This window comes from Anopheles funestus, chromosome 2RL, assembly GCF_943734845.2.
Source record: "Anopheles funestus chromosome 2RL, idAnoFuneDA-416_04, whole genome shotgun sequence".
NCBI lineage: Eukaryota > Metazoa > Arthropoda > Insecta > Diptera > Culicidae > Anopheles > Anopheles funestus.
Window position 1 is genome coordinate 25,103,484 of NC_064598.1, and position 22,132 is coordinate 25,125,615.

The window sequence follows — 22,132 nt, forward strand, 5'->3', positions numbered from 1 at the left end:
ACCGAGCGTATAAATTGTCGGGAAGTGGGTTTCGTTTCCATAAATCTTGCACTCCACTTCCCATTGCGTTTTGCATCGATTCTGAGCATCTTAATTGCTTAACATCCACCACGCTCAACCTTTCGCTCGGGTATTCTTTCAGTTAAGTTCGTTTGATTTGCTTTCCCCCACCACGGGCATAAAAGTTGGTCAAGTTCTGGTGAGTATTTTCTACAATTTTCTACAGCACAACTAGCTCAAGGTCAGCCGTATACCCAATCCCGCATGCCACCCAGCAAGCGGCGCGCAGGTAATCCTAGCTGACAAAGGAAAACTTTTGCGCAAAATTTATTATGAGGTTTTTCCTTTGGCGTTTTCCCAACGTACCCGTCCACCAAACAGGGGGGGTAGCTTATAAGATGGGTCTTAAGTTTCCAGCGTACACCAAAAACCTAGCGGGACGTGAGAAACAAATGTTTCCGTCGGGTACGTTGCACAGCGCCAAACGTTAGCCAGCTAGAGCGCGTAACAAAACGCAAGGTTATCCCCGAGGACGCTGAAAGCGAAGAATCCTCCTGCTGGTCGTGATAACGCGAACGAAGCAACACTCGCTGTGGGATGGCAAACTCGGAAAACTTTGAATGCAGCTGGTTGCAGCTGGGTTTTATTACTGTTTGCCGTCGGTTGCAATTCCTGTTTACTAACGTCGTTTAATGGCTTGATAAACGGAGCTCGATGCTGACCATATTGAACCGCTTCCCCCATCGCTTCAGGGTGGAGCAATTTTAATTTATGAATGTTTCATGAAACGTTATGTATTACAATACCGAGGTTCAACAAAATATAATTAAATAGAAATGGTAGAACAAGCTTTACACTGCGTTAGAATGTCTGGAAACCTACGCACAAGCGTTCGTTGCTCACGACAATTTTGTTAAATTTATACCCATTTTGAAACTCTAGATTTATTGGACTTATTTTTACGATATTATCAGCCCAGACTTTAACCAAATGAACGTTGTATTTTTTATGTTTAAAGTATAATAAATGTACTTACAAATATAACACTTAATTAAAGTAACGAGGCTAAATCATTTTTATACAGTCCCCTACCCTGGTTTTGTTGTGTTATCTGTTTCATACTTGATCAACCCTGGTTTCTTCGATATACCTCGAAGCATTTCCCCATTCGTCAACACCATTTTCCTTTTGCACTGATAAAAAAACGAAACGTTTTGTGTTATTGCATCGTAACCTTCTTCCTTTACCAGTTTTTTTCTCTCTCTCTTCCTATCACATGTCCTTTTACCTTGCGCTGCGTGTTGCTTCTCGAGTACAGCGGCAGGTGTTCAACTTGTTGAAAGCCCGGCCACATGATCAGATTCAAGTTCACATCGCATCATGTTTACTTCAGCATCTTCCTCCCGAATGGAACGTTCCAAAAAGGCACACCAACATGAAATATTTGCCACCAAACCCGTGAGTCTTTGTCTCGTTTCCGTTTTGTTCTTGTTTCCAAGATTGCAGTTCCATTTGTCCTTCGTATTGTGCTTTGTTTTCTCAATGCATTTTTTTACCCTTGCAAAAGGCACGTACCACCGTCAACGGATAGGGGCGACCTGATTATACTCGCTCGATTTAGTGAAACAAAAGCTTCGGTACGAATCAATCAGCTGCCGGGAACAGGAAGAACACTCAAAACAACTCAAACGAACGATCAGTGCACCACTTTTGGGACCGGAATGGTACGATCGGGAAGTACATAATTAACGATAATTCGCAACCAGTGGCATGGTAAACTGTGCCCGGTGCAAAGAAGATGGACAACAAAACTGAAACAAAAGGACACGCTGGTGTGGTACGCTGTTTATTGTTTAAAATGTGAAAATTCACTTCAGTGTTGTGAGTACGTGGTTTACCACCACGTAACCAAGAAAAATAAATTCCAAACTCAATTCCATTCCCCTGATTTAGAGATCACAACCGTTTTTCTTTGTGTGAGCTTTCGTACCCACACGTACGGGTGCAACGGGGTACGCCGTCAAAGGGACTGTATCATCTGCAAAATTTCGAAACAAAAAACAAACAAAAAAAATCCCCATAAGAGCGTGGTTAAAACGAACCTAGAGGTTCTGCATTTGCTATCAGTTCATTGACGGATCTTTATTGCTCGAGCTAGCGATCAGTCGCGTCGCACTACGATCCACGAAACGGCATGTCTAGCTTTCCTTCGGGACTGGAACGGCTTGAGCACCTGCCAGGGAGTAGTTGTCCAGGCGGAAATGGAAAGGGGGAACGGGTGAGGGCAGGATAGAAAATGGACAAGGGAGACACGAAAATAGAATCAAACATCAGGGGAACATGGTGTTAGCGTTGGTAAACGGTAAGTATACACGCACTGACGAAATGTCTCCCATCATGTAATGAACCTTTGGACGTTTTGGTATCTTTTTTTTTGTTTTGGGAGAACCTATCAAGGAAATATACTTGCTGGTGATAGTACCAGTGAGGAGTTGCAGCTTTTCAGAATCCCACGGAGTAGCGTCACATCGTCCGGCGTCAGGGCCCATCCGCTTAGCTGACCAACGCTCTGCAGCTCCGGACAGCGGTCCATCAGTATCTGACAAAAGGGAAGCCGTGATCGTGAATTGTGTGATTTGTATAAAAAATACAGGACTTCCTACCTCCACTGATGCAATGGACAGGTACGGTGCCGATGTAAACCAAACGTCTTCCAACTGATAGAAGTCATGCTCGATCACCATCGAGCTGATGTCTTCATCGGAGAAGGTAACTGTGTCAACAGCCAGCCGGCGCAACGAAGTCGTATGGCAGATGAAACGACGCAAGCTAGGTTTCTGTATAGGACTGCTTAAAATCTCCAAACCCTGAAGATTTCCGAAGCTAGTGTCACCCGTAAACGTCAGTGAATCCATCATGTAGAAGTCGAGATCAATCAAGTTCGGACAGGAGCGCACGAGACGATCAATCTCCAGCGGTCCATATCCCTTGATTACGGTCAGATGGTACAGTGCTTTGCCGATGTGCTCCATCAAGCTAACTAACTCATATGAACTAAACTTGTACAACTTCAACCGGCGCAATTTGACCGCACTTAGCTTCTCCAGAATACCCGCCTCCGGTGAGTCGAGATAGATGTGTTCCAACCGTGGACAGGAGCGCACAATCGCATCCAACGTGGACGCATCCGTTTCCGTATCGTGCACATACACCAACCGGCACCGAAAGTTAGCATCCTTCTTGTCGATAATGTACTGCAAACTGCGGCCTACAAACGAGTACGATTGCAGCGTGGCTAAGTTGGGAAGGTTCTGCAGTAACAGTGCCACATCCGTGTGGCAAATGTTTTCCTCTCCGAGTGAACCAATGTCTACGTACGTGAGATGGTTTCGACATTCGCCATAGCAAAGATACTCAATGCCGATCTCCGTAATGTCCGTTTCGCCACTAATATCCAACTGTCTCATACATTGGCTATAGTCGGCGATGTGCTTCAGCAGGTTATCATTCGCAATGTGAGGGATGGTTAGTTTGGTCAGGTGCGGTAAACGCTTCACAATCTCAAACATGTAGCACATGCATTCTTCCTTCACCCAAACACCTTTCATGTTTAGCTGGCGCAATCCACGACCCTGCGCAGCGATCACCTGCAGTATACGCTCGTAGTACGCTAGTGGGAAGATCTCCGTCACCAGACACAGTACGCCATCGTTTAGGAGCATTTGCAAGCAGCAGAAACGCATCGACGCTTCGAGCGAATCCGAGCAAAGGATCACACGCAGCAGATCCTCATAGATGTTGCTCGTGGCACCCAGATTGTCCATGTACGAGTTGATCTCCACCATCAGCAGTGTGTAGTCGGGTGGAATGCCAAACGCATGGCTCGTCTGTACCATGGTACCGATCGCACCCACAATTGTACCAGCCAGCTCCGCCAACGTCAGTTCGCTCAGCGAGCGGACGGGCAGCTTCTTGGACATCTTGCTTCAAAACACCGAACCCCTTCTCTGGTCACTTAATTCACCTACAACAAAAGAAAGATCTTCAAACTGTATTTATGCCGAGACAAGTGCTCACTTAATAATGTGTTGCTATTTTGCGTCTCAATAGTTTTGCAAAAATTGTCACCTTGCCGTTGAGGTCCAAATGTTTCACAACAAAAATATTTGCCACCTTGTAGGCATGCGCACTACGCCTTCCTTCGCCTTCCTTTTTGCTTATATAAGGCACGACAGATTACAGTGCCGGGTGTATGTGCTTTTCACCGTATCAAATCGAATAGACCAAGAAGTGCAAGATGTATCACGTTCTTTTTACAAAAACTCACTATGAATAACGCATAAATCGTTATCTTCTAAGAGTTTCGCTACACACTACTTACTGTGTCTACCACAAACGGAATGGTCTGATAAAATTCGAACTCAGAACAGAACTGAAGATCGTGCGTGTATGCGACTATTATTTTTAAACTATGCGCAGCGGATTGTTTGTACACAAACTGACCGTAATTCTTGCGCTTGCGTAGTAGAAACCAAATTGGCAAGAACGTGTTTCAGTTGGATTGACAGATTGTGCCTAGGTGATGTTGCTGTACATGTGATGACATGTTTCCTAGTCGCTTTGAACGTATCCAATAAGTCATTTTGTGTAAAAGAAGAAGTGGCTATGAGCAAAAATTTAAAGAAACACATATCAATCCGAGGCAATATTTCAATTTCCTCAATATATCGATCTAGCAAATATTTAGCAAGATCGAGCAACAGCAACGACCTCCGGATTCAGATCATTAAAGATCTTGGTACAAAGGAGCAGGTTATGCCACTGAACAATGAACAATTGCCCCTAATTCTTATAAAATAGAAAAAACGCTAAAAATTCAGCTTCATGCAGTACTAAAGGTTCATCAGCGGATCGTATGTTAAGAATTAGTCGTCAAATAGGCAAAGATCTTTAAACAAGACAACTAGGATGAAAATGCCAAAAAATGTCTGAATCGCCGAAGCACCAGATCAAGAAATTGAGAATTTACTTCGAGCAGAATATTCTGCTTTGCACCTTATCTAAAACTTTTTATCCTGAACCTAGACAGTAACCAAAATTGTAACTATTCCTCTTAATAACCAAGTTGTTTCCTCAAATTTATTTCAATTCCTTATCAAAACACAACCCGATTTTTCACGTATAAAACGTTTAACTCGATGTAGATGATGATAAAATCCTTCTAAATAATGTTTCAATAAAATTGTGCCGAAGTATTTTCGTTATCGCAGAAAAGGACATGCAAGCACATCGGTTCGGCACATTATCATGTCTAGATGTGTCTTGTTTCTTCACAATGCTTATTGTCCGCACCTTTTCAATAAGCTGTTCCACTGTCTGTTCACCCTTTTCACAAACTCACCAAAAAGTCACCCATTCCTGTACAGCAGCTCCAAACCAAATAACCGGTTCGCGTGCAAAAACGTGCTTCAGCTGCTACCGGTTGAAAGCAGCTGACTTGCTCACGTTCCATTTAGCGCCCGTTGAAGCACACTCATCGCACCTTCAAGCCCTTGCCAATTTTGTACACGATTGACCCTATTAAGCGTTCCTCACGCAGCTCATCTCATCGCTCTGCCAGCATACAAACTGCGTGATGCGTCATTAGACCACAACTTACCCATGGCCGTGGGTGTGAGATGCTTTTGTTTGGTTGAACCGTTTAGTATGGTTAAAATGCCCAAAAAATATTCATTTGAGGCCATTGTTATTATATTTTTTTGGCAGTTGGTTTTGGGTTCCCTTTTACATCAAGGCATTTGCTCCCCCAAAAAACATTCAGCAACCTATTGAATTGCGAATTTGGATGGTCAATTAAGTCAAGACACAGCTTGAGAGAGATTTTTCGGTGTCTTGAGCTTTACACAACAGAAGTGCCAGTATCCGGCAATTATACCATACCTGATGCGGGAAGCCTTCCCTGTTCGAAACAAATTAAAACCAACAGTCAACAATAGAACGAAAATTGGAATAGATATGTTCAATATTTGAATAGATAAAACATCTTTTCCCCCAACCGCCAAAAAAAATCCGTACACCATCAGCAACGGAATTGATATTGGACATAAGCAAACTAGCACCTTTCACACGGGTTTACGTACGCACATAAATATTTTATCTTCGCAATCTCGCAAAGTAGACCCGAGTAGGACGGTACGTGCCCGTACCGCACCACACAACAGTGGTCCATTAAATATATCCTTCTTGCCGATGCGATGGTTTAACTTTACAACGCCGTCAAAATTCGGAAGATCGGTAAACGACGTGTATGCGATGTCACCCTGAAGCTTCCACAAAGGCGACCTATTTTGGATACGTACGTAAAACCTCACCCGAAAGCTCTAGACGCAATCTGACCCCGCCATAGCCTAATAAGCGTCCCGGAACATGATACTTTACCGCAAGGATGTTGGAGGCGTACTACGCCATCTTGCCATCAGGCAGTTACCTCGCTAGGTTTCGAGTATAGCTACCCGTTGACGTTTATCGTGTCGATGTCCCAATGAATGGGTGATGCGCCACCGACTCCTTTCCCGCACATGCTTTTCTTTTACGAGCCACAAAACCCCGGCAAACGTTAAACCGCCTCAATAACCCACTCCCTATTTTGTCGGGTGGATTTTTTCCACGCTCAGCTCATTTGAGACATTTGAGCAGAAGCCTTTGCTCGTCCTGATGGTAAGCGTTTTTGTCCTGCTTTTAGTGAAATCGAACCCATCCATCTTCCTAGCTCAGCAGTTAACGATTGTTCGAACCAGCGAGGAACCCGGGACATGGTTCGCGGTGGTTCAGAAACCCGGTTCGGGATTCGAATTACAGCGTCGTCAGGTTGTCAACGGTGTTTATTTACGGCACTTTAACACAATCGAACTACCAGCAGATGAAATCAACTGCCGCCCGGAATCGAATAGCGGCGGTTGTTGGAGCATCGTGCACCGAACGTGCTGGAATCGGAGAAAATGGAGAAAAAGAAAAACTGGAACTGGAAAACCGGAAAAGCTTGTTGAATGACGTTTACGGGATGAACAACGGTCCTGCGCGTACGATACAAACGACACTACAGTATCTCCCACTCGACGAGCTTTCCATGGTCTCACACTGCTGCTCCTCTGCCGTATGCACTTGTTCTGTACGATTGGAAAGAAATTCGATAGGCCAAGGTGCGGACTCTGTTTCGCCATCGCCATCCGGTTCGTTGGAACGGGTCTGTAAAGCTGGGAATGGAAGCTTATCAACTCGACAGCTTGACGCATCCACCTTCCATTTGCTTCGATAGAAATGTCTTCGAAAGACAGTGAAGACGATAGACATATTAATTATGATTTAGACGTACTATTACAGCCGAGGTCATGCTGGAGTTGAGCTGTATTCCTGCGGGACAACGGCAAGTCACTGTTTCGAAATCGCTTCTTTTGATGAATGATGACCACACGCACAAACACACACACCGGATGAAGACCCGGGCCAAGAATCTATCCCCAACAAGGCAACCATTTCCCTGTACGGCTTCACAAGTTTGGCGAGTCAGCACCATTCTCCACTCCCTGTGGCCCTATCTGGATGATGTGTTTATGATGAATGGAAATTAACTTTTCATCCTACACCTTCGACCTTAACCCGGTACAAACCATCGTGATCCTTGCACGCTTCCCACCATTTCCCCAGCACTGGTTCGGTGGGACCCGATGATTGATGCTGAGAAAACCGCCACACTAAGTACCAAGGTTCGAGACACCACCCTCCTCCACCAACATGATCCAGCCCAAAGGCAGGAGAACTTTTTTTTTAATCGTTTTTACTTTTTCACTTCCACAGTCAAAAGCTACGCCAAAAAGGGAGGAAAAGCCAACGTGGGGCGCAGCATTCTCGACATGAGGTAAAATTCCTTCCAGTCAACCATAAACCGTTCTGTTTATTCTTTGCCGAACTTTAAACGTTCGAACGAATTCTGCGGTCAATGCTGGAATGCCGTGCACACATACGTACGGGTACGAAAAACTTTGCCCAAACGGCCACCCGACGATTCCTTTGGTTCGTTGAAACGCAACTGGTGGATTGAGTGTTTCGGATTGAGCTACGGCAAACCGATTGCTGCATACCTTTCGTACCGAACTTTGTTTGGCCTCACGGACGATGGTTTGTAGCAGATTCACGGTTATCCGAATAAAGACGGAACCAGTGTACGAGTAGGTCGATCCATCTAGCGGACTCCGGAATAGTTTGCGTTAGAGTTTCAAGTGAAATTGCGGTATTTTGACGGAAGTGGAAAATGGTAAGGATGGGAACCCGTGCCCTTTTCGAGTCTTCTAAAGCACGAGTATGCTAGCAAATACTATTGCAACCTTTGGAATGTGTTTTAAACAAATCTGGACAGGTATTGGTTTGAATTTTTGGCCAAGAGTTGCAATTGATTGCTATTCTTCAAACGATGCCCTGCTTTCTTTGATACGAGTGAGTAGACATTTATACAATGAAACTGTGTTCTTTAGCTAATCTAAATATTATTTCCATGTATGGCATGTCTCTTAGCGCCGTTATGTCTTTAATTGGGACATACGGTTGCCTGATACTTGTCTTTACAAGTCTTTACATGACCACAGAACGGCCTATGTAGCAGCCGAAATCTTTCGTTCGAACCAGGTTTAAACGCTGAAGTTGACCGTCCAACGAAAAATGGTTAGATCTGATCATGCGTATGAACACTCTACGTTCAGGGAACTCTTCAAATCAGGGAAACTTTTGGAGGTATCGAATAGAGATATATCCATAGGTCATCTGGTTCGCATAAATTTTACAAACAGGCTATACATAATTCCTGGATAGAATTGACATACTCTTCATAGAGGATAGTCCTATCATACAAGTCACCGTCAGAAGCGCATCCTTTTCCAAATTTATCCGCTTCCTCATTGCCAGTAATACCAGAATGAAAGAGTCTTTTCAAACAAGAAGCTTAGGAGTTCTAGAATTTTATATTCTACATAGTCTAAGCTATGTTTTGAGTACTTCCACAGCATTGAGTCTGTCTGTGAAAATAAAATTCGCATCTGGTGGTCTATAAGTAATAGAGAGTACTTAAAATATTACCGCTGGCTCAGGAATAGACATTGAGCACGGTTGCCTTGTCCATACGAAAATGCTGTGAATTGCTATCTAGGCGTAAAAAATCTTCCAAACCATCCACAAATTTATGAGAGATGTGCTAAACCTTATATATTTTGACGATGATGCTGGTAAGAATAAATATTGTAGAGCTAGAATTTGATCATAAAGGCTTGTTAATGGCAAAAGCTCATACGAGTGTAGTGTTAGATCATTCTCTTCGCACTACGGCAATGCAAATAATGGTCCAGTTCGCAAATGAAACTACATTACTCTCATTCCTTTTAAATGTTGTAATGCATTGTAATACGTTCCATTACCATAAGCACTAGCAGAAATGGTCTATCACAAAACATCACACTAGGTGGTAAATGACTGCTTTCCATCCATAGCACCAATATCGCTAAGAGCAATGCATTTAACCATCGGTTGCACCATTGCACCGGACCCATTTGCACTGTTGGTTGCTTGTAGCAGAAAAATAAAAAGACTGTCGGCATCATCACGCAGTAGTCGAAACTGATCGCACCAAATTGGCAGCCGACAAGCGCCCTCGAGCATTTCAACCGATCGATCAAGAACCTTTTTGCATACTGCACCCTTCACCTTGTCCCTTTCAGCATGACTCTTGTTCCGAAATGTGTGTATGCGTGTGTGTGTCTGTAGGTCATTATCGTTGGCACGCAAAATGGCCAGAACTCGCTAAACTGAGAACAAAGTGAGACGCGAAACATGGGCTATCATACGCGCAACTACCATTGCACTGAATTGTTTGCCCTCGGGATGGATGAAAGCGTTCCGTAATTACCACACCGCTCGCGTAAGGAACGGGATTCGAGGCTAACTTTTCAGCATCGTTGCCACTGCTGAATGATGATTTTCGGCAGCGTGGTGAAGTGGTATTCGCGCATTTGCTGACGATGCACCGTGGCGCCCTGTGTGCCAATCTCATGCCATTGTGTTTGGCTGGACGCATTCTACAGTTCGGTTCCGAAAGCCTCGAGTGCCGATATGCTCGTGTATGATTATCATCCACATTCCTCAAAGAGGACGAACCAACCGGTTGCAATTTGTGTGTTGTTTTTGAAAGCTACATACAAAAAAAGAGCGCTTTCTGACTGTTCTTCCTCGCCCGGTAATGTTAAAAGCAACAGATATGTAAAGAAAATTCGTACCCAACACACCCTTCATTCGAACGTATACCGGTTTGGGCTGGTAAAAATATTAATTATGTTTAATTTATTTTCTCGTCAACCGGTTCATCGTTTTCAAGCGCCGATCGACAATGCTCAAATTGGTGGTTTGTTTTTTTTTCACGTGGAGTGGAATATTTAGGGCCATTATCATGATGGCATGGTTGCAGGTGACATTTTTACATTTGTTTACGCTGTACGCTTTCTCCACGCATCGGCAGAAGTAGGTTGTAAATAATTATTCTCATTGTACACCTGCCACTGTCACACTTAGCAGGAGCGAGGAGTAAGAGATGGGATCGAAGGAATACATCACGATCGAGTAATAAGGAATTTTCAACAGACTTCTTCTTCTTCTTCTTGGCTTAACGACCTTACCAGTCACGCCGGCCATTTCTGGCTTACTAGACTTATTTTACCACGTAGCCGGATAGTCAGTCCTTGCTACGGGGGGACGGTCCGGATGGGATTTGAACATGGTCCGGCCGTGTGGACTGGCGCCGTTTATCACATGCACCACCGGGCCACCCCCGGTCAACAGACTTACAGTTTGTATTTTGTGTGCTAGACATTTAGCAGCATAAATAAGTAAACGTTAATAATGCTAATTAACAATTGATTAATAATGTAATTTCGATTAAAACTTTCAAATTGAAACACGTGCTCTAAATTTATTTTAAAATATTTCAATTTCCTCATTTCTTATTGACATTCAAATTAAATTTTTCTTAGTTAACAACAATAGGATTAAAAAAATGAGCTAACATGAACAACCAATTAAAACATTGCCGAAGATAAGGCTATTTTAGAACAATTTTTTTTAAATTGTTTAACAAGCGTTGACATTCCGAAATATCTAACGTTAACTTAATAAATTTTAAATTTAAAATTAATAAATTTTCATATGTCCTAGCTTCGAATAAAAATATAAATATATTTTTTTCCCTGCCAATATGAATCCCAGCCAAATCTTTCAAACTCAACAAACTCAACAGCATGATCATTCCTTCTCACTTTCAGTGAATGTATTGACGCTCTATAAATTCCAGAAGTATTTAACAAGCCTTAAATCATAGCATAGTGTGTTAACGGCAAGTGACATTGTCCAGAAAAACAGTGTCAGCTAGTATTTGCACAGTAAAGTGCTTTGATTAACCTTTTCAATTTTATGTAAAAATTTATTTAAAATTTATATGCCACCGTCACGATGAAAAGTATTAGGTTAAATTGCTGCTACACTCCAGTATCATGCCCCAAGCAGACATCTCTACGCTTTATTCTTTGTTGCAGCTTGAAGCATGATTCGATTACGATAAAGTAATCTCTCAACCGATTAAAGTTTGCTTCACATCATTCCTCCGTACGGGGTTTCTCAGTACAAAATCCATTCCACTGCACCAACGCGGTTCCCTTTAGTGCTGTGTACAATCCTGCCCGCCATGCCGCAGATTAATGATGAGCAGCAGCAACAGCAGCAGCATCATCATCATCACCATCATGGAAAGCATCAACCACGACCATAATGACCGGGCAGAAATGTGGTCTACCGCAAGACATAAGCCAACAGGAATAATCAGCAGCTTTGGGGCATTATACATCGCACTGGGTATACCCACCAACGGTTCGGCCAGACACGAAAAACCCCGCGCGGCATGTTACACGGCGAATTAAAAGGTAATTCATCTTAACGTTCTGACGTACGTGCGCACACACATGGTTCGGAGTTCCTGCGGCGCGTACATAACCAAACCACTCCGGGAAGGCGTTCTTAGAATAACGTTTAAATGGCTTCCCGACCCTTTGACGTTCCTGTGGCTAGTCAATTCCGCCCGCTGCGATGCTAGAACAGGAATGCTGAATTCGTATTCACCGGAAAGTCTCGTCCAAAAAACGCTGTCAGTGTGCTTTTCTTACACAGTGAAGGATTCAACCGTGTTGTATTATGCGTGATTTTGCAACGTTAAAGGTTGATTGGTGAGGAAATCGTCCATACATATTATAGCCACCCTGAAACGTTCGCTTCTAATTAGACGCCACCGTATTCTTTCTCCCCGTCACTAAATGCTTAGCAATTGTCGCGTTTGCGAACGCGATTCAGGAAAATTTTGCGAAACTTCATATAAAAAAAATTGCGAAAGCTCGATTTTGCTGGCAATAACAAGGTAAACAAATACAAAAGCAACGATTAGATCGGTTGAGTGTATATTGTACAATATAAATTGTACAGTTTAAAAATATCGATTGCCTTTTTATTTTTTAAAGTACGTACGTGTTGTAAATAATTGTTGTGAATGTAAATACTATTTTAAAAACAGAAGAATGGCTAATCATTCGCAAAAAATCTCATCTCGTAGATATTTCCCAAAAAAAACTATAAATTTAAAATTGGCTATAGCCTAAGCCTTTGTTTTTGGCGAAATTTAGCAAAATTTTTAAACTGATGTATTTTAATGAGAATTTATTTAAATAAGTTTCTTTTCACTCATATAATGCTTTTAATAAAAAATGAATAAAAAATAATAAAAAAATTAAAAAAATTCTAAAAATTTGAAAATTTGCTAAGGTTATAGCCTTAGCTGTTTTTTTGGGAAATTTAGAAAAAAATATAAATTGATGTATTTCAAAGGAAATTTGGTGAAATCAGTTTCTTTTCACTCAAATAATGCTTTAAATAAAGAAAAGAATAAAAAGTAATAAAAATTAAAAAAAAACATATATTTGAAAATCTCCTGAGGCTAAAACCTTAGCTTTTTCTGGGATATTTAGCAAAATTTTTAAATTTGATATTTTTCAATGCGAATGTGTTGCAATAAGTTTCTTTTCACTCAAATAATGCTTCAAATTAAAAAAAGAATAAAAAAATTTTAAAATTATTTTCAACTCGAAAATTTCATAAGGCTTACCCCTTACGTTTTTTTTTTTGAGAAATTTTGCAAAAAAAATGAAACTGATTTATTTTAATGCCAATTGGTTCAAACAAGTTTCTTTTCACTCAACTAATGCTTTAAATTAAAAAAAGGATAAAAAATCAGAAAAAATTAAAAAATTATGAAAATTTGAAAATGTCAAAAGGTTCATTTTTGCACCAAGTTTTTCCTATAAGTCGGTCGGTATCCAACGGATCGCCAATCTTTAACCTGTAGTCGATAGATGGCACCAATGGCTACATTTTCTTCTTGAACGGCCATGCCCTACCCTGTTTGAGAAAATGTAAAATTTTCCTCATTTTTGAGCAATGTAGCAAAATTTTATAAATTGATTTATTTTAATGCGAATTTGTTGCAATAAGTTTCTTTTCACTCAAATAATGCTTTAAATTAAAAAAAGTATAAAAAATCGGAAAAAAATGTAAAAAAATTTTTCAACTCGAAAATTTCGTAAGGCTTACCCCTTAGGTTTTTTTTTGAGAAATTTTGCAAAAAAAATTAAATTGATTTATTTTATTGCCAATCGGTTGCAATGTGTTTCTTTTCACTCAAGTAATGCTTTAAATAAAAAAAGAGTGAAAAATAATCAAAAAATCAAAAAAAAAAAATTTACTAAGGCTCATTTTTGCACCAAGTTTTGCCTATAACTCGGTGGGTATCCAACGGATTGAGAATCTTTAACCTGTGGTCAATAGATGGCACCAATGGCTACATTTTCTTCTTGGACGGCCATGCCCTCAGATGTCTGTGCCAGAAGTAATTCGAGGAACCAAGTTCCTTACCCTGTTTGAGAAAATGTAAAATTTTCCTCATTTTTGCACCAAGTTTTGCCTATAACTCGGTCGGTATCCAACGGATCGCCAATAAACCTGTGGTCGATAGATGGCACCAATGGCTACATTTTCTTCTTGGACGGCCATGCCCTCAGATGTCTGTGTCGGAAGTTATTCGAGTAACCATGTTCCTTACCCTGTTTGAGAAAATGTAAAATTTTCCTCATTTTTGAGCAATATAGCAAAAATTTTAAATGTGATATATTTTAATGCGAATTTGTTGCAATAAGTTTCTTTTCACTCAAATAATGCTTTAAATTAAAAAAAGCATAAAAAATCGGAAAAAAATTTTAAAAAAATTTTCAACTCGAAAATTTCTTAAGGCTTACCCCTTACGTTTTTTTTGAGAAATTTTGCAAAAAAAATTAAATTGATTTATTTTAATGCCAATCGGTTGCAATGTGTTTCTTTTCACTCAAGTAATGCTTTAAATAAAAAAAGAGTAAAAAATAATCAAAAAATCAAAAAAATCAAAAAAATAAAAATTTACTAAGGCTCATTTTTGCACCAAGTTTTGCCTATAACTCGGTCGGTACCCAACGGATCGCCAATCTTTAACCTGTGGTCGATAGATGGCACTAATGGCTACATTTTCTTCTTGGACGGCCATGCCCTCAGATGTCTGTGCCAGAAGTAATGCGAGGAACCAAGTTCCTTACCCTGTTTGAGAAAATGTAAAATTTTCCTCATTTTTGCACCAAGTTTTGCCTATAACTCGATCGGTATCCAACGGATCGCCAATAAACCTGTGGTCGATAGATGGCACCAATGGCTACATTTTCTTCTTGGACGGCCATGCCCTCAGATGTCCGTGCCAGAAGTTATTCGAGGAACCAAGTTCCTTACCCTGTTTGAGAAAATGTAAAATTTTCCTCATTTTTGAGCAATATAGCAAAAATTTTAAATGTGATATATTTTAATGCGAATTTGTTGCAATAAGTTTCTTTTCACTCAAATAATGCTTTAAATTAAAAAAAGCATAAAAAATCGGAAAAAAATTTTAAAAAAATTTTCAACTCGAAAATTTCTTAAGGCTTACCCCTTACGTTTTTTTTGAGAAATTTTGCAAAAAAAATTAAATTGATTTATTTTAATGCCAATCGGTTGCAATGTGTTTCTTTTCACTCAAGTAATGCTTTAAATAAAAAAAGAGTAAAAAATAATCAAAAAATCAAAAAAATCAAAAAAATAAAAATTTACTACGGCTCATTTTTGCACCAAGCTTTGCCTATAACTCGATCGGTATCCAACGGATCGCCAATCTTTAACCTGTGGTCGATAGATGGCACTAATGGCTACATTTTCTTCTTGGACGGCCATGCCCTCAGATGTCTGTGCCAGAAGTAATGCGAGGAACCAAGTTCCTTACCCTGTTTGAGAAAATGTAAAATTTTCCTCATTTTTGCACTAAGTTTTGCCTATAACTCGGTCGGTATCCAACGGATCGCCAATCTTTAACCTGTGGTCGATAGATAGCACCAATGGCTACATTTTCTTCTTGGACGGCCATGCCCTCAGATGTCTGTGTCGGAAGTTATTCGAGTAACCATGTTCCTTACCCTGTTTGAGAAAATGTAAAATTTTCCTCATTTTTGAGCAATATAGCAAAAATTTTAAATGTGATATATTTTAATGCGAATTTGTTGCAATAAGTTTCTTTTCACTCAAATAATGCTTTAAATTAAAAAAAGCATAAAAAATCGGAAAAAAATTTTAAAAAAAATTTCAACTCGAAAATTTCTTAAGGCTTACCCCTTACGTTTTTTTTGAGAAATTTTGCAAAAAAATTAAATTGATTTATTTTAATGCCAATCGGTTGCAATGTGTTTCTTTTCACTCAAGTAATGCTTTAAATAAAAAAAAGAGTGAAAAATAATCAAAAAATCAAAAAATAAAAATTTACTAAGGCTCATTTTTGCACCAAGTTTTGCCTATAACTCAGTGGGTATCCAACGGATTGAGAATCTTTAACCTGTGGTCAATAGATGGCACCAATGGTTACATTTTCTTCTTGGACGGCCATGCCCTCAGATGTCTGTGCCAGAAGTTATTCGAGGAACCAAGTTCCTTACCCTGTTTGAGAAAATGTAAATTTTCCTCATTTTTGCACCAAATTTTGGCTATAACTCGGTCGGTACCCAACGGATTGCCAATCTTTAACCTGTGGTCGATAGATGGCACCAATGGCTACATTTTCTTCTTGGACGGCCATGCCCTCAGATGTCTGTGCCAGAAGTTATTCGAGGAACCAAGTTCCTTACCCTGTTTGAGAAAATGTAAAATTTTCCTCATTTTTGAGCAATATAGCAAAAATTTTAAATGTGATATATTTTAATGCGAATTGGTTGCAATAAGTTTCTTTTCACTCAAATAATGCTTTAAATTAAAAAAAGCATAAAAAATCGGAAAAAAATTTTAAAAAAATTTTCAACTCGAAAATTTCTTAAGGCTTACCCCTTACGTTTTTTTTGAGAAATTTTGCAAAAAAAATTAAATTGATTTATTTTAATGCCAATCGGTTGCAATGTGTTTCTTTTCACTCAAGTAATGCTTTAAATAAAAAAAGAGTAAAAAATAATCAAAAAATCAAAAAAATCAAAAAAATAAAAATTTACTACGGCTCATTTTTGCACCAAGTTTTGCCTATAACTCGATCGGTATCCAACGGATCGCCAATCTTTAACCTGTGGTCGATAGATGGCACTAATGGCTACATTTTCTTCTTGGACGGCCATGCCCTCAGATGTCTGTGCCAGAAGTAATGCGAGGAACCAAGTTCCTTACCCTGTTTGAGAAAATGTAAAATTTTCCTCATTTTTGCACCAAGTTTTGCCTATAACTCGATCGGTATCCAACGGATCGCCAATAAACCTGTGGTCGATAGATGGCACCAATGGCTACATTTTCTTCTTGGACGGCCATGCCCTCAGATGTCCGTGCCAGAAGTTATTCGAGGAACCAAGTTCCTTACCCTGTTTGAGAAAATGTAAAATTTTCCTCATTTTTGAGCAATATAGCAAAAATTTTAAATGTGATATATTATAATGCGAATTTGTTGCAATAAGTTTCTTTTCACTCAAATAATGCTTTAAATTAAAAAAAGCATAAAAAATCGGAAAAAAATTTAAAAAAAATTTTCAACTCGAAAATTTCTTAAGGCTTACCCCTTACGTTTTTTTTGAGAAATTTTGCAAAAAAATTAAATTGGTTTATTTTAATGCCAATCGGTTGCAATGTGTTTCTTTTCACTCAAGTAATGCTTTAAATAAAAAAAAGAGTGAAAAATAATCAAAAAATCAAAAAATAAAAATTTACTAAGGCTCATTTTTGCACCAAGTTTTGCCTATAACTCAGTGGGTATCCAACGGATTGAGAATCTTTAACCTGTGGTCAATAGATGGCACCAATGGTTACATTTTCTTCTTGGACGGCCATGCCCTCAGATGTCTGTGCCAGAAGTTATTCGAGGAACCAAGTTCCTTACCCTGTTTGAGAAAATGTAAATTTTCCTCATTTTTGCACCAAATTTTGGCTATAACTCGGTCGGTACCCAACGGATTGCCAATCTTTAACCTGTGGTCGATAGATGGCACCAATGGCTACATTTTCTTCTTGGACGGCCATGCCCTCAGATGTCTGTGCCAGAAGTTATTCGAGGAACCAAGTTCCTTACCCTGTTTGAGAAAATGTAAAATTTTCCTCATTTTTGAGCAATATAGCAAAAATTTTAAATGTGATATATTTTAATGCGAATTTGTTGCAATAAGTTTCTTTTCACTCAAATAATGCTTTAAATTAAAAAAAGCATAAAAAATCGGAAAAAAATTTAAAAAAAATTTTCAACTCGAAAATTTCTTAAGGCTTACCCCTTACGTTTTTTTGAGAAATTTTGCAAAAAAAATTAAATTGATTTATTTTAATGCCAATCGGTTGCAATGTGTTTCTTTTCACTCAAGTAATGCTTTAAATAAAAAAAAGAGTGAAAAATAATCAAAAAATCAAAAAAATAAAAATTTACTAAGGCTCATTTTTGCACCAAGTTTTGCCTATAACTCGATCGGTATCCAACGGATCGCCAATCTTTAACCTGTGGTCAATAGATGGCACCAATGGTTACATTTTCTTCTTGGACGGCCATGCCCTCAGATGTCCGTGCCAGAAGTTATTCGAGGAACCAAGTTCCTTACCCTGTTTGAGAAAATGTAAAATTTTCCTCATTTTTGAGCAATATAGCAAAATTTTTAAATGTGATATATTATAATGCGAATTGGTTGCAAAAAATTTCTTTTCACTTAAATTAAAAAAAAAATTGTCGCTTGTTTTAGTGACTCATGGTTGGAAAAAAATTTCCTTATTGTGTATTTTCCCCCCTATTTGGTTTGATGTACATAAATAAATAAGAAAATATAATAAGGAGAGATATTAATGATAAAAAATGTAAAATTTACCCAAGAAAAACTACCGAGTTGAGTACTAATAAAAACTTCCATTTGCTAGAATAAGTTATATCGCGTACCATTTCCTGCTTTGTAAATGTCATCCAACTTTGCTCAATTGGTGTATATCAAAGAAAATATCCCTCCACCTTGTAAGTTAAGGGTAAAAAAACCTTTGTTTTGTTAAGTTTTTATTCGCAAGCGATGCACTTTTCCTACTGAGAATTGTTGACGAAAAAAGAACCAACGGTGCCATTTCATGTTATTGTTCATTACGAGGACTTAAATCTTAAAGGTTGCCCACATGCCCGTTGCCACTCGACGAATCTGCTTCACCGGGACGAAATGTCAAACCATCGTTACTTCCTTGGTTTGTACGCGTACAACGTGTAAAGTAAATGATAAAGATCCTTTTTTTTGCTCTCAGAACCAGACGACCAGCAAAGACACACACAATGGAGCGCGTCAAACGTGCAGCCAGAGTTGAAATCGCTTCCTAAGAATCCCAAGGTTTGAACTAGGCGAACTGATGCCGAAAGTTTCGTCAAAGTGCTGCGCCTGTCGTCTTAGGCTGACGTAAGCGGTTCGGAAATAAAGTGCCGTGGGTTTTTATTTTGGCGGGAGGAAAGTTAAGAAGGAAAGTACATAAAAGGAATGAAACACACCAGCCAAATGTTCTCCCAAACCGTCTCCCCAAAAAAACCGGGAATGCTTTGGCTCTGTTCAATCTCCATTTCCCTCTTCGGTAGGTGTTTGGCACCATTTTTCCCTCCCAAAAGCGGCTGTCTATTTGGCGGTGTGTGAAGAAGTTAGAATGAGCTAAAAGTTCGCACTGACACTCGGAAAATGGAAAATGCAAATGCGCTCTAGGGAAGAGAAATTGACGGTTTCGAATCGACAGTTGCCTTTATGCTGGTTGTCTTCTACGCCCAGCGCCTGCGAAGGATGTAACGTGGGACCACTAAACAACCCCGAAGTAATCGGGGGAGTTTCTATCGGCACTTTGGTACGCCACGGAATCGGCCCACTTCCTTCGTGGGGTGGTGATTGTCCTTTAAGAAAAACACACACACACACAACAACCAATAAAAAAACAACCCACGGGGAGCAATGAGAAAAGTTTTCAACTCTATTTCGGATTTCGCCTTACGCCCGCTACGGCGAATCGATGTAATTCCGGCCAAATATTTCGATTCAATGTTCCGTTGTAGTTGCGTACACATTGGTTAGGTCTTTTGGAAGGAATAATAAATATATAAAATATATTTAAAATGATATGTATTTTAAAAAGTTACATTATTAAAGATAGTAAAGATTTGGTACAGATTTGTATGCCATTCTTAGTATACTTTCGCGCAGTAAATAAAACCATGAGAACTTATATAATTTGAAAAGTATATCTCATACTACAAACTGGCATACGGTAAATTAATACACTTTTTTAAATTAAATATAAAAACATAGTCAAAATCATGTGTTTAATGTTTCGCCTGAACCTGCTGCGCCCGGGACAGGTCGGAACCGATTGCGATTCCGCTGCACTCGACTCTCGGTCGAGCTGTAAAGAGTCGTATGACTCCTCAGTTATGATCGTTGTTAAGATTCATTAGTTCAGATCCGGGCTTCAAATATTTCTGAAGCTCGTCGAAAAAGTTTTTTTTCTCATCACTTCTATCAAGGGTTAATTCCGAGAGAAGCGGCAAATTAACTCAAAAAACGTATCAAGGACTAACTATTCAATTATGTAAAAAAAACCAATTGTCCTGATTCGTAAGCCAATAATGCTTGGTTATATCTTTTTGCTCAGTTAAACAAAATATTAGCCGCCAAAAGAAGCGGAAGGAACTCTCCAAACAGTCTTTAGTATAATTCTTTATCAGTCTTTTATTTACGACAATAAAGGAATAAATATGTCTATATTCGGCCAATTGAACTTGACGGTGATACGTTAGAACCACCTTTGGTGTTGAGCAATTGATTGAAAATAGCAATGTATCTTGGGACGCTTTTATATCTTCCGCCGTCTCACATGAACAAGAACAGTAGGAATTTTTGAAAAAAGAAGAAAATAGTACTGTATGTAATGAAATGCTTCCTGCCAGTAGCCCAATTGGGTGGATGTAATGTTTGTACTTAGATTTAAAAGTGACATAGAGGACAGCAGCATGAAACATTTTCCATAATCGAACCGCTCTCCTTCCCATTTCCATCATTCCTAAGTATGTTAAATTGTTTGGCTTTTGTGGAACTATAAAAACTGATTCCAAAAATCGAGTTTTCTGTCTTGCCCGTGAATCAACGTCATCTTGACGTAATTGTTCGCTGTAATTAAATAACGTCGAACGATGTGACGCGATGACACATTTCGCTCGTTTCCCACAGCAAGGAAATGTGGAAAGAAGCGTTGATAATGCAGCATACATTTGCACCATCCGAGCCATCCGGTACGGTCAGTGCTGCTCCCATGGAAGTATCCAACTCACCCCCGGGGAAAAACGGTCCATAAAATGAATAAGCGCGAAGGCCGGTATTCACCACGATAACAATAAACTCTGTTTTCTTCGATGTTTTTCCATGTAAAAGCATTTCTTTTTCCCTTGTTGTGTCTTACCTTAAGTCGTATGAAACACACACACAAAAAAACACAACATTACACACAAATTTTGTACACTATGTAGAGCGGCTGGATGCAGCGCTTTTCATCCGGTGGAAACTGAAAGCGTGGAAAAATTTTGTAGGGGTCTCTTTTAAACGAAAAAAAAAATCTTCCCAAGGTGAGTGGCCTTTTGCATAATTCGGTGTCGATTGTCGTCACAAAACCATCAGAATCTGCCCCCTCCCCGTTATTGCCACACAATCGTTTCATCGTTTTCACCCAAAAATTGCAAATTGATGCAATGAAAATGGTGAGAAAATTTAACACCACTTTTCGTTGGAAGTTTAGTTGCTATCGTGCGGTGGGAATATTTGTGTTTAAATGTTTAAAGGTACAGCAGCTAACCGATTGTATGCGGTTTACTTGCGGAGCGCCAAAAATGTGTAACAAACTGAGCAGGCAACATTACTTTGAACTTCTGATATGATTGCCCCTTTAGGAAGGATGATCAGGAAAGGTGCGAAAAGCAGTAACTGCCCAACAGCTGGGGAAAAGAAACCCATCAAAGGTGCCAAAGAAAACAAAAGGAAAAAAACAGTGGCACATCTATCGGCATGGTAATTATGATGGAACTGGGTTGTCATCATGGCTTCATTAACGAGGCTCAACATAGAAACCAGTGTGTTTGCATTGTTTTACCCTATTGACTATGCCGTGATTTACAGCCCCATATCTGTACAGGGCATCACAGTACGGTGGAAATTACCCGCAATTGTACTGCGTGAAAACTTTTGTTGTGGAAAGTTGCATATTTTCGTGCGTAACTCAATACCATTAGTACAAATTGCTATTGTTTGTCTAAAGGTGAAATTGTACGAATTGTTTAATAATCTGAGAAGCTATTAGAAAATTGTTACATATTAGGGGATTCCGATCCTCATTCACTCTTTTCTCTCTCAATTACGAAGTAGTGACTTACAGATAGATTTTTGAAGTCATCCAAAAC

At 39.5% G+C, this 22,132-nt stretch overlaps 1 protein-coding gene across 7 annotated transcripts; it reads right to left on the reverse strand.

Annotated features, from left to right (window-relative positions):
* Positions 1–1,830: 1,830 nt before the first annotated feature.
* LOC125775222 (uncharacterized) lies at positions 1,831–4,565 on the reverse strand. 7 transcript variants are annotated; one of them, XM_049445821.1, is made up of 5 exons: positions 4,382–4,565; positions 4,129–4,257; positions 2,664–4,042; positions 2,483–2,599; positions 2,110–2,233 (listed from the first exon to the last, which is right to left on the reverse strand). In XM_049445821.1, the coding sequence occupies exons 3-5, from the start codon at positions 3,978–3,980 to the stop codon at positions 2,162–2,164; spliced, it is 1,506 nt and encodes a 501-aa protein (XP_049301778.1). In that variant the 5' UTR covers positions 3,981–4,042; positions 4,129–4,257; positions 4,382–4,565; the 3' UTR covers positions 2,110–2,161. The 7 variants fall into 7 exon arrangements, with proteins under 7 accessions (XP_049301784.1, XP_049301778.1, XP_049301782.1 ...); XM_049445827.1 differs by lacking the exon at positions 2,110–2,233 and adding an exon at positions 1,831–2,038 and having other exon boundaries at positions 4,129–4,562; XM_049445825.1 differs by lacking the exon at positions 4,129–4,257 and having other exon boundaries at positions 2,664–4,024.
* Positions 4,566–22,132: the final 17,567 nt, after the last annotated feature.

Excerpts from the sequence above, each read along its gene's own strand:
- LOC125775222 (XM_049445825.1), bottom strand. The coding sequence starts at position 3,980 with ATGTCCAAGAAGCTGCCCGTCCGCTCGCTGAGCGAACTGACGTTGGCG. Across the intron at positions 2,600-2,663 it reads TGTCCATTGCATCAGTGGAG|ATACTGATGGACCGCTGTCC; the intron begins GTAGGAAGTCCT and ends CCCTTTTGTCAG. Across the intron at positions 2,234-2,482 it reads AAAGCTGCAACTCCTCACTG|GTGCTCAAGCCGTTCCAGTC; the intron begins GTACTATCACCA and ends ACTCCCTGGCAG.